General features: G+C 41.8%; 1 protein-coding gene and 1 non-coding gene across 2 annotated transcripts in view; both read right to left on the bottom strand.

Moving 5' to 3' along the window:
* gli2a (GLI family zinc finger 2a) overlaps positions 1-13203 on the bottom strand; it is a 65456-nt gene that overhangs the window by 42179 nt on the left and 10074 nt on the right. The window contains exon 2 of the mRNA XM_026376992.1: positions 9345-9484. Coding sequence (XP_026232777.1) covers positions 9345-9459 — 115 coding nt within the window. The 5' untranslated portion in view covers positions 9460-9484. The remainder of the gene's footprint in view (positions 1-9344; positions 9485-13203) is intronic.
* Positions 3771-3844, bottom strand: trnan-guu. Its single transcript has one exon. It is a non-coding gene; the product is annotated as a tRNA-Asn (tRNA).

The following is a 13203-nucleotide window of genomic DNA, read 5'->3' as shown; positions in this document are numbered from 1 at the left end:
ATTTACACGACACGCAACTTTTTTTTACCTTTTCACATGCAAATAAAAGCAAAAATGTGTCTTGAAGGCTTTGAGATATTAGATGTTTTAGAGATGCCTTAAAACACAGCTTATTTTCAACTTATTTCTCTTTAATTTTCTTGAAATTGCCTTGAGACAAATGAACTTTTGGATTGAGGCACTTGTCACTTCAAGTTAAACTGCATTTTAAAAGAAGTGAAAAACCAAAACCCTCGACACATTTCTCCAGACTGAACACACAACTTAATGACATGTTGATTGATAGCTTTGCAGTATCCATATATTTCACCCTATATACTTGTTGGGACATTTATACAGTAACTTGGGTCAATATTTGCTCATGTCTGTCATTATGGCTTACTGTGCAAGTAGCCGTTCTGGATGTTAATTGCTGAACTTGTCATGAGATGGCTTTTGCATTCAACGTTCCAAAAGTTTGGACGATTTTATGAAGTGATTGCCAGTCTGTAGTGGGTAAGAGTTTCCAGTGGTTTCAGCTACTTGTGCCAATCACCAACCCTGCCTCGAAGCACATCCTCCGGGCCCAGACACCTACAGGTCTCCACCAGTAGAGCTGGTCGGGCCTCAAAGAAGGAAATATATATTACCTGGAGTAGAAGTGCTAATTGGTAAGTGCCCTGACACTGTGCGAGTCCTGATGGATGGATAAAACAGCCACAGAAAAGAAAGAGTGAGGGAGAAGGAAAAGGGAGTCCAGAACTCACGAGGCTCTGTGTGAGCACTCACCCTCTGTCCTGGGCTTAGGACTACTTCCTTTCCTATAATTAAGGGGTATCCCCCCGCACAATGGAGAAATTAAAACTGTAAAAGCTTGCAAGGCAAATTACTGCTTTTCCTGGGAGTTAGAGGAAGCGTCTTGATATGTAAACAATACCCGCTCTTTAGCTGACTAGCCTCTCTCTCTCTCTCTTCTTCTACTCCACCCCCCCCCCCCCTCCTCCGACCACCTCCCTCTTTGTTCCATGGGAATTTCAGATGGGCCAGATTCTCTTTAAGACTACAACTCTGCAAAATAAAGAGGATTTACGGCACCTTTATCACTTAAACATCTCCTGTTTTGCCAAAGCTAACACTCAGAGAATTTGCACTACACTCATTGCAAAGACAATGAACACACACACACACACACACACACACACACACACACACACACACACACACACACACAGTCTTGCCAGTCCACATGCTGGCAAAATTTGTCTTTTGCAGGTTTTACATGAGCAACAGATGCAGCTCCACTACCTTTGCATTTCTTGTTCTGAAGTGTACAAGTTTTGGAAAAAGTACCCCAGGGAAAAGTTTATCAGCTACTTCTGGAAGAGCCGTGCCAGAACACAACACATGGTCCAATCTTTTACCATGACGGTTGAAGCCAACCTGCCATCCAATCTTGAAAAGGCAGGCAGGAGGCAGGTAAGGGTCAAGAGATGATTGTGAGACTGTGCACACATGGATATACAACGTGTGACTCTGCCTCAGAGCTCTCAGTGGAGTCTGGTGCGGCTGGAAGGCACAACTAGTAATACATCTTACGGTGAATGAAACTATACCACTAACAAACTAAACGATGACAGCGATCTAGCTGATAAATGTTCCGCTCGTAGTGTGCACGTGTCAGAACCATGTCTGCCATGGACATGCCTGGATTTGCTGCTATCAGGGGGTCACCCTGCTGCTCTTTGAAGCCAGAGCCAGGAATTCTCAGGCTTAGCTAACACCGTCGGGGAAATCACCTGGCAAACAAAACACAACAGGCTTTACACACTGCACTTACACTTGCCTTCATTCCACAAACCCTTTTTAAAAACGCTCCAGTGCTTAGACAGCACCTTCAGCTTAGTTAATGAAACTAAAGCAAAGCAGTGAACTCTGTGCATCTAATCACTAAATGATGAGTTTGAGCAGAATTTAAATTTTAAATATGAGACATCCTATTTCTAGAAAAGGATTCCTTAAAATAAAATAAACTACCCTGTCTACCGCTAGGGACACCACTCAATCATCTGTTGCTACCTAGCTGTTACAGAGTGACCTTATTTATTCCAGCATCTTTTCTGCAGCTGTATGATAAATGACATTACAAATCAGTTTTCCATATGGCAGCATTTTGTTTGCTTTCTTCTCAAGGACCTTGAAAACCATAGCAGGGACCTTATAATAGGCTTTGCTGTGATTACAAAGCAGTGTAACTAATTGTAGTGCAGTCCCAAAGCACTTTCAAACAATATGACACTCTAGCACATGCACGCTTATGACTAGCAGAATGTCTTTCCAAATTACAGCTTTTTTCTAGAATTGTACAAGAAGAACTGTGCAGGAAAGCTATGGACTATGGTGGCTGAACCGACCTGAACCTCACAAGCACATTGTATTTCATGTACAAACCCAGCCCAAGCCTGACACAGCTCTGTTTGTGTGGTCATACATGTCTCGTTCTTGACGCTGAGGAAGACCTAATTGCCAATTTTCCTTAACCATACTCTCTAAATGTGATTTCGAAATCAGGAACCAGCGGGTCATGTTGGCTTTGATTCAGGTATCCACCCTCTAGTTGAAACTTCCAATACACCATTACCTTTAGAGATAAAAACACCTAAAACTGCTATTTCAATAACAATATTCCTAAATATTTGTTTGAGAGGCTTTTCAATCTTTCCTCTCCAATTCTCTTTTTAGGACACGACCCGAGAGCCAGTGAAGTGTAAGCTTTTGTTTGTTATATTTACTCAGGCAACCTCATCTGCTTATTTGGCTGAATGCACAGTTTACTCGTCTGTGACCTATCCTTGGATTAAGGCCAGTAGGTGTTAGTGCTCTTTAATGCTGTGTCTGGAGAAAGAGTCAACCAGGATGACCATTAAATGTATTGTAAAAGTGGATTTTTTCTGAAATGTTAATGGAATTCCTCCACATCTGCAACAAAGCCAGCTGCTGACTTGGCAGGATTATTGTTTCAAGCCAGAACCATTTTGTAGAAAACTTTGAAACCAACTCATTTCACTTAGTTCACTCACAGGCTGGCAGGTAATCTGTACAAACAAGTCCGGTTCTATTTGACTCTGCCTCAGAGCTCTCAGTGATTAGACTAATTGCTAAATGCTAACAGAGGCTGGAGAGCATTAGCAGTGAAACCTTAGATCTGTAATTACAAGAACCGGCGTTTCCCTCAGGAAGAATTTCACAGATGGCAAAAATCAATTTCCTCCTCTGCTTTGTGGGGTGGCTGTAACACACTTACGCCAGGTATTAATTGTATAGTCCTACAGTTCACTGGCTTACTCAAAAACTCCTGAGACACAACTATTGAGAGTAGCAGAGTAGAAGTCTGGAACATTTTCTAAATTCACTAACATTTTCCATAGAGACATGCTGTAAGTACAGTGGTAAGAAAAAGCATACTTTTTCCACTAGCACTATGGGGTTTTTATGGTTTTTCTGAATGGGCACATGAAAGATCACTTTTGTGTTATTATTTTAGGCACATATGTGTTAATACTTTTGACTTAGATGAAGATGAGATCACTAAATGTAAATACATTATATTTTATTACATGTAATTTACACATATTACATTATATAAATATATATATATTCAGTCATTTGGCAAATGCTTTTATCTGAAGCAACTTCAGATAAAAGCTGAAGTCTTGCCTAAGGACCCCTACTGGAGGTAGGCTACAGCTGGAATTCGAACCCCAGTCTCCCACATGGGAGACACTATAAAACTTCGTCCTTGGGTGGGCTCGAACCACCAACCTTTCAGTTAACAGCCGAATGTGCTAACCGATTGCACCACAGAGACTACACCTGTGCTACTGTGATGATGCAGTCTTTCCATCCAACCATCTATTAGCTGCAGGGTTGTCCAGCTGACACTTGCAAAAAGATGGGAGTAAACCCAGGACAGGTAGCCAGTCAGCATAGAGAAATTAAGAGCTACTAATCAATAAAATGTTAATGTCTTTGCCCTCTGAGAAAGACCCGAGCCTCAGAAACTGTGAACTCAGAGAAATCTTCATAGACACAGAGAGAAAATGCCAACTTTACACAGAAGGTCCAAGCCAGTCGGCAGATTGGAACATAGACATGAACTAGAACTACTAATGCAAACTTCATTTCTAATGTGAGAGTAACTGGTAGCAGCACAATCATGGGTGAGTGGGCTTTTGTTGCTCTGTGTGGTGCTGTGAGCGATTACTTTCCTCCAGCAGCGTTTTTACGAGCGTGGACCACAACTGTGTGTGTAGGCGGGGGTGGGGTGGGAGGGTGGGGGGTTACAATCCGGAAGAGTCTGACCACAAGCTGTCCGCCTCTAGACCAACACAGCCATATGAACCAGACCTGTTTACACAAGCGCCTCCTGCCCATGTTTACAGCTAGGACACATTTTTGTTTTACTGAGTCTGAACTCGGTTTATTTTGCTTCACTTGAACTGTGAGTGTTAGGGATACATTAACAGATGAAAGTAGCTGGGACTGGCAGACTGGTGGCTCGAATCTGGGCGATACAGTGGAGAGTTACAGCATAGAAGTGAACGGGTATGGACTTTCAACAAGTTCTTTAATAACATGCGGTGTCTTCCTGTCAAAAGAAAGTGGTTGCCTGGGGCGACACTTTCGAGAAGAGGAGAGAGCTAGGCACCGTATTGGGCTTATTCCCATCAGTCCAACAAACAAAACAGGCAGGAAGCGTCTTAGAGGCAGGGGCATGGATTACACTCTGCATGCTGGGGAAAAAGCTTTCAGTTTAAGAGAGGATGAAGCACAAAAAGAGAAAAGGAAGTACAAGGCAGGGAGAAGGGAGAGACTCAAGGGATAGGGAGAGAAAGCTGGTGGACGGGGTGTTGGTTAATCCCCTAAAGCATCCATATATTGCCTCCACCTCCTCTCCAACTGCTTGTAAACAGTGAGGAATTTAACATGTTGTCTTTGGGCCCCCATGTGTGTCAACGCCTCTGGTACAGGGAGATTTATATTCACAGACATTGCCCAAAGCATACCATGTTGCTTTTTTAACTCTGGAGGCTTTGAAGCAGAGGCAGAGCGTTCCAAAGAAAAAACCAATATCAGAAATGTCCTCTCATTTGAGCCTGATTTATGTTTCATAACCACATTAGAGACCTGCCAAAGGCTGTCAGTCCGCCATCGAGTCAACATACTATAGGAATTAGTTCAGGAAAGATGATTTGAAGACCCGGCTGCTTAATATTAGCAATAGAGAACCAATAGAAGATTAGAGTCACTAAAATAAAAGTTGCTTTCTTTTTGAATTATAGGAAGTCAGCCGTCATGGATTGAGCTTAGGGTTTGTTTGCTTATTTATTTCAAGTAGAATTATAAATCAAATCTTGTAACATTTACAGTATAGGCATATACAGTATGTTAAGCTGCAATGTGACCAATTGCTCTCAGTCTCTGGGGGAGAACCACACTGCCTCCTGATTTGGTTTCCTTCTCTTAGTATGCAGGCCAGAACTTCCGTGATAAGAACTGTCACATCGTTTTATCAATGAGCAATGATAAAAGTAGCAACTTCAGCAACTACTCAAGGCTCAAAAATCTGTGTTTTGGGTTTTTAATACAGTAATCAGCAAGGCCAAAAAAACAAGATATGTTCTTATGTTTTCACTTAGCATATCTACTCTCTAAATTCACTCTTGGCTGGCCAGTGTCCAAAAGTGAAACACTAGATAAGACAGAGAAAGAAATGCAAGGATGTAGGCTGAGAGGGGAGTTTAGGGGTGGCTTGGAAAGCAACCAAGTTAACAGTTTACAACAGCCACATGAATTAATATAAGCACCAACCTCTGCAACAAAATGTGTCCAGCCCTAATGTAGGGAACATATGAGGTATAAAAAGAATAAACTGAAACTCCAAATGATGAAGAGTTTGCAAATAGAAGGCCATAAAGTGAAAGTCATTCCGGGACAGAAACAGTATCGCTCTGTGTTGAAATCACTCTTGGAGGATAGCAGTGAGTTCCTGATAGTGTGTGGCTATAGACTCTGACAGGAAAATAAACATCACTGGTCAATAGGTCTTCCTGTAAGCTTGTTGCTTGTAGGTCTTCTCAAATATCAGGAAAGGCATTACTGATATGCAGTTACAAAATTTTACTGTAGATGACACCTGATAGAGCCCATTCTCTCTAAACACTGGGGACACAAATATGTAGTGTTAAAAGTGAAATCCATGACATATTTGGTGGCTTTAGGAGCTGGGGGAAGTGTTTCTTGGATGCACAGCCACATAACTTGATCTACAGCATCCATTTCTACAAGAAAGGCAACATTGTGGCTCACAAGGTTTCAAGCATTGGTGAAAAAATATTATGTTATGAAATGGAGACGCAAGGACAGTGAGAAGAGCTACGTTGTTCTTTTTTAGCTGAGGAGAATGCTTCAAAAGTCAGGAGATACAATCTGTGATTCAAGTTGGAGGGGCCAAAGAGTTAAACCTAGTAGGGGCATAGGGGTCTGGCATGAATATGGTCATCCCCTACATAACCCTGGCCACTGAGCTTCCCTTCCTTTGCCCCCTTCCTCCACCTCTCCTCCAAGTCTGTGGAAGCACAGAAGCGTAAGAGCCTCATTTAGGAGCATAGAAAGAAAGGCAGAAATCCCGTTCTCAGGAAGATTAGTGTCTGTCCCCTCGGAGTAGGCTTGTGGACGGAGAGGGAGGTGGGGGTGACAAGAGGAGTGCTTTCCTCTATTCTGTGGGGGTGGAGGTTTTGACCCAGAGCACCTTTCAGTGTGGATACCCTAGTGGAGCACCTTCACACTCTAGTTACACCTGAGACTCACCCATGATGGCCAGCACCCAGTTTCTTATCACAAAGCCATGTTCTACTCCCAGCAAGACTAATTATACTACACTCTTCTTCATCCATCTATGCTACAATGTCTGCTCCGAGGTAAACTGGTAAGACTTATGGCTCATCCATTATCATCAGTAAAGATTTCACCAGAGGTGATTTAATGCTGTATTCTAATTTAGAGACAAAGTGTTGACAAAAGTGAGGACATATCTGTGGCATCTCTCATTGGCAGCCTCCTTAGATACATCAAAGCTGTGAATAAACAATTGTGGACAATGTGTTTTATATGCAAAAGAACATCAATCCTTGCTAGGAGCTCACACGCAATGGCCAACAGACTGTGGCCAAGCAAGACAGATGAATGCAACACTTTGGTTAGGCAGAAATAATCAGGGTGCTACTGAGCTGGTCTGCTCCACTGGCCTCGTACAGTCAACACCAAAGTGAAGGATGATGGAAAAATTCTCTTTGGCGAACTTTCCCAACATATAATAAGGGCCGTAAAACAACAAGTTGGCAGATCTATGTTTGAAGCTGTCACTCTTTCTCGCATGGGGCCAGGGGAAAGCAGCATCTATATGCTCGGAGTAAGAGAGGGTGAGAGGGGGGCGCATCAATCACAGGTATTCCTTTGAAACTGTGAGATGTTTAACGGTCTTGGAAGCGGGCACCCAATCTGAACACGTTACTCTGACATGGTAAAGCACAAGCCGGCACAGACTCATAAATCCCAGGAGCAAGGGAGTCAGGTTGCAAGGGTCGAGCCTGTGGAAGCACGCCCTGTATCTGCGAAACATATGCAGGCTGTCACACACAAATGTGGGTGCCCATTTAAAACCATTAACAAGGCCATGAGAATCATATAGGCTGAACACGACCTGTACCTTTGTGCCAGCATCCCTAGACTCCCTTAAAACCCAGACACACACAGTCGGATGCACTTCTTTTATCTCTTCACTGCCAGAGACACAGTGAAGTTCAACAGGGTAAGGCTTGTCTCCATGAAACACAAGCAAACTGAGATCCAATGAAACAAGTTATGAGATTCTTGGCCAGCTGACACAATGGATTAGAGTGAACAACGTCCTTAGAATGTGGTTTCATGTTCATACTCAAAGAGCTATAATGTAGACTGCATGGTTTGTAGTACTTTACAGTTCTGCTTCAAATACACATACGCTGAATAAATGAGGACATTTAAATAAGCCAGTTAGTGACATCTTACAAAGAATGTTTTTAAACTACCTGATTTATTCACATTTGCCCCATATTGTTGGTTGCACATGCAAGCTGAGAACCAGTTCAAATATAAAGAAAAAGGGCCAATCAAATTGAAAACAAATGCAAACCTTTAAAACTATCCAACTGTATAGAAACGTCCTATTTTTTTACTGTTCCCCCAGTGTGACAAAGTGAGCTTTGTGATGGCAGGCCACCAGGCCCTTCATTAAACCGTAAAACTACTCCAGTCATATGTTCATGCAGTGGCCCCCCTCAGATGATGCCAGCGCGTCTTCCTAAGGGGTTTCAGTGTCCACCAGCAGGCGTTAGTAATTTATAACGCTGGTACCTCAGAAGTCCGAAGTTCCTCCAACCTCGTTAGGAGGAGTTTTCATCACACATTCCCTAATGAAAACATGAGCTCTCATATTTTAATTATGACTCCTTTATAAAGAGAATCTTTACACACGCATGTTGCAGCACAAGCGCAAATAACCCTTGATTGGTGCAAGGTTATGAAAATTCAATCCCCACAGCCTACATGACACAATGGTCATAAGTGTGACTAAATTATTTATGCTGTTGCAAGTGCAGTATTTCTTTTTTTTTTTCTCCTCTGGCTGGTTTGAAAAACTTGTGGGCTCTTTGTGGAGGTGCCAGCGAGGGCGCACTGAAACGTCCTAGTTTCTCACCCTGCATCTCTAAACAATTAATGCTCATGGCTGCTCTTCGTGGCAGGCCACCAAGCCCATCATTAAGAAAAGAAATACCACCACAATGTCATACGACATCTTGTTAGCATTTCAAAGGTGCTTGCCTCCACCCGGCCTTTATTGGAGGCCTCTGCTACACCGTGTCGTCCACTGCTATGCCAGCCATTTTTAGTAATTCATGAAATTTACACTCAGGAGGTGAGAACAAGGTCTTTCAACCTCATTATAACATTTTTTCATCACCCATTCTCTGACATCTCTGAAACATGCATCCCCCATCCCTGGATCTCTAACGCTTTTCATGTGCCACCCTGCTACTTATGTGAGTAGGCATGTTTCAGTTCAGTTTCACTGTTGAACACATGACCCTACAGAAAAATATCTCATTGCAAGAGTATAGTATTAAACTAGATTTGTCTGTTTTTTTGCAAATTATCAAATGAGTGTGTTAACTATTGGTGTATAATGTGTAAGGCCAACTATGTGTGCACTCTGGGAAATATCTAGTATAAAGGATATATGAGTAAAGGGAATTGGAAAGTAGCTGTACCTCTCGTCAGAGTGGTGGGTGAGGGCTTTTTTGGGAGCTCTGAGAAGCTGCTTCCATCCAGACCAGAACTCTTACACTCCTTCTTCTCTGTGGCTGTTGCAGCAGAAGTCTCCATGCTGCTCTTCAATTTCTGTCGCAATCTGCAGAGACAAGAGAAACGCTACAGTTAGGATGAATGTGTTTTATGCGACGATCCAAACAACAGGAAAAAAAAAAAATCCAGTGGTTTAAATGAAGTCCTTCATTTTCAATTTCAAGCAGCAAAAGCAGCAGTTTATTTATCAGCAAGAGTACTGCAGTCAACAAGGCTGAACACTCTGTAGTGGATAAGGGTAATTTAAAATCACTAGGATTTGTTATAATGCATATTACTGAATTGCATTTGAAAGTTATTTAGCTACTCAGTCTTGTCCTGATATTGCATTACTTTCATCAGTGTGATATTGTTTTTTAAACAATTGCTTTAGAGACGTTATTTGTGTCTTTTGATTTTTAGTAAGATTTTCAGACATTTTTTATGTATATTTATACATTTCTATTTCTGTACTTTTATGACAGCTTAAATTGATTACTTATTTATTTTATTCTTTAAATTATATTTGTGTATTTAAAATAAAAGACAGCTTTGATCTTTGTCATGTTTTTTATCACCACTTTTATTTCAAATTTTTTTATTCAGTTATTTTTAGGACACTGCATATATATATATTTTTTTCTTTATTTATTTTTAGAAAAAAATGCTATAAGGTTTTGTAAACTATTTACATGAAGCCATACTTCTTAACTTTTAATTTAGATTTCATTTTCACTTTAACTGAAAGAAATGCTCATCAGGGGTTTGTAGTGAGACTTTAAAATGCAGGCTTTTGCAGTATTACCGACTTTTGATCGAGCTCTTCTGACATGTAAGTGACCAAATCTGACTTTTAACCCTTATGTTTTTGTTGCAAAAATGCCATCCGCAAAGCAAGAGATTTTATTTCCCTTCTCGATTTAATTTCCCTTTAAATTCCTCCCGCCCCCCCCAAAAGAAAAAGAAAATAGATGTGTGTGTTAATGTTTGAATTTTTCCAAGTGTGTGTGTATAATGTATTTACTCTGTCAGCGCAACTAATGTCCAGTCAGTCTTTAAACACACACTCACACAGGTTTCTCAGTTTGCTGTAATGACCAACTGTAAACACAAGTGGCCCTGAGGTTTTAGCCACACACACTGTGTCAAAACCTCCTCATGCCTGTGTTAAAGGCTCCACGACTCGGCAACGTGCCCCTTGTTTGACTTGGAGGGAGCTACAAGATCATCCACTGCTGAAAGCAAACACGACCCGCTCCCAGCCTGGGAGGGAGAAGTCATTCCACACTCTGTGGCTGTAGCTCATGGTCACTGCCATTCCACCTGCTTGCGGACAAATGTCTGTGCACTTTGATATGATGCCGAGACAACATAGTAGCAAGACAAAGCAAGTGCGTGTAACTCAACTGGCGCAAGTGCAAGAGAAAGGGAAATCTTTCCATGTAGGAAAACTCAGGTTCCCTCCTCGCACCTGTTGGCAGCTGTCACTTCATTAAGACTTTGTACTAATGAACTCAAAGAAATCATTTGGCATTTTCTTATAAAACAAAAGTGTTTACGAGTACTTGTGCCCAAAGGATGCAAACAACACCATGAAACAGAAACGCCGGATATAATATTTCACTCCAGTCAGGAAACAAATGTGATTTCTTGCTTCAAGAAAGACCACAAAAAAGACTTTTCTAAAAGATCAAAGGAACATATTAAAAGATACAGTGTGATAGGAGAATCTAAACGCTAACAGATACTGTAGGTATGAGGGCAGAGAACGATATCGCCATTAAAATTACAATGTACCTGTTCTGGTGATCTGGTTAAGCAAATGTGTGAAGTGCTGGTTTTTGGTTTCACGTGGATATCCAACATGTCATGCTTTATTGTGAGGTGTGTGTGCTAGCAGCCATGTCTGTGACCCCTCAGAAGTGCCAGTCGCCTGTCACCGAGCCAACGTAAGCCGATTAGAGGTGGGCAACTAACAGGTTTAGGCTGCATCTGTTTCTTTTATTTTTCTGCTGCCAGAGAGACCAAGAGATAGCCAAGCGAGCTGTCTCGCCTCTGAGAACTCCCGTCGCTCTGACATCAACTTAGTGATAGAAATTAAAGTGCTCTTTCATCGGGGCCTTTATCGTATTCACATTTGGCCAGAAAGCTGGTCCTTTTTTTTTTTTTCTGGGAGTGAACCCTCTTGGCTCGGATGAGTTGTGCCCAGTACTCACAGCAACAGTGTTTGCCTTTCAAGCCTGTGAATTCTCTCCTAACATGACCGTCTGATGAACATCTGGCACCGCATTAATAGCCATTTCCATGCTTTTACAGCGTGCCAACTATTTGCTTTCCGATTACCTCTGAACGTCAAGCCAATGTTTGGGGTACAAGCACCTGTAAAAGTCAGTTACCTTCAATTTAAATAAAAAAACAGCTTAGAGGACTGTTAGATCCGGAAAAAAAACCTAAGTGCAAATTGCTGAATATGAATTTATTTGTCAAATAGTGCCCAGATTTAACCCTGACACCCTCCGACCTCTTTCCTTTCACTCTGTGGCGCTGTTACATTACCTAACTGGGAGTCTCCCTAAAGGCCAGACCTACATTGCCCCAGATGACAGGGAAGCCCAGCTCTGATGGGCTGGTACAGGTGTCAGGAACCGTGGGACAGATGGCAGGGGCCAAAGGCGAACAAACAACAAGGGTGCACTTCTTTTCTCATCTTCTGGTTGGCTGCACGAACAGATCACAAACAGACCCCCTTCCTCTACCCAGTCTTCAGAGGGGACTTCACAGAGTGGGGCAGAAAAACACAGACATGGCTGCATCCTCCAGTGTATGTTGCACCTCTTTAGTTACTTTAGTGTCAGTAAAAACATCTACTTCTGGTTCTATCACAGGAAGTGATGCTGAACAACCACCTCCACTAAAAGATGCTCCAGTATCAGCTTTGCCAAGTGACTTCTGGGAAGCACAGAGCAAAAAAAAACAAAAAAAAAACACCACAGTCAAAAACAGGAAACCAGCAAAATCCAAAAACACGCATCTTGCAGATCACAGCTCTACATGATTTATTTGTTTGATTTCAAATACTTTTATTCATGGGTAAGGCTGGAGTAACCATATCCGAAGCCTTAACCCCAGGTTTTACAGCGCGGGTGCTTTGTTCTTGTTCCTTCCTGCCACACAACCACAAAACTGGAGGTTTTTTTTAAAACTGAGAAATCTCTTAGCTTTTTGTGAATTATCTTACCAGCATTCAAAGTGATGTTTTAGTAAAGAAATTATATTTGCACATTAGTGTTCTTTTGTTTTTTCTTTCTTTTTTTTTTTTTTTTGGTGTAGCTGCTCTGGAAGTGAACACCGATGTAAAGAAACATTTTGCCTATTTGATGAATTCAGCAAATTCCACAGTCGAGCCGCCTACGCTGGGAAGACTATGAATACATCCTAGATGAATATCATACTGTTATGTTTAATAGCAGAAGAGAACAGTTTTTAGCAGTGTTTCCTCCACCAGCTCTCAATCTGATGGAGCATCCAGAAAGGAAATGGAGAGAGTCGCTTTTATGTTTTCTTTTGCTATGGTCAGATAACTGCACTTGTTTCTGGAAAAACAAACAAACAAATAACTACCTCAACGTAAGGTTCAGAATAATTTATTTACAGCCAGGTCAGTAAGTGCTATGTGTTGCTCCATTTGTCCATTCCCCGCCTCATCTTTTCTTCTTTCTTCTTCTGCTCCCTCCACCTCCTGACTCGCAGGGACTTTTTGTTATGGGACTCGATGTGTGTGTTTTT

Source organism: Anabas testudineus, chromosome 21 (assembly GCF_900324465.2).
Source record: "Anabas testudineus chromosome 21, fAnaTes1.2, whole genome shotgun sequence".
NCBI classification, from domain to species: Eukaryota; Metazoa; Chordata; class Actinopteri; order Anabantiformes; family Anabantidae; genus Anabas; species Anabas testudineus.
The sequence above is the reverse complement of the archived record's forward strand: the minus strand, read 5'-3'. Positions and strand labels throughout refer to the sequence as shown.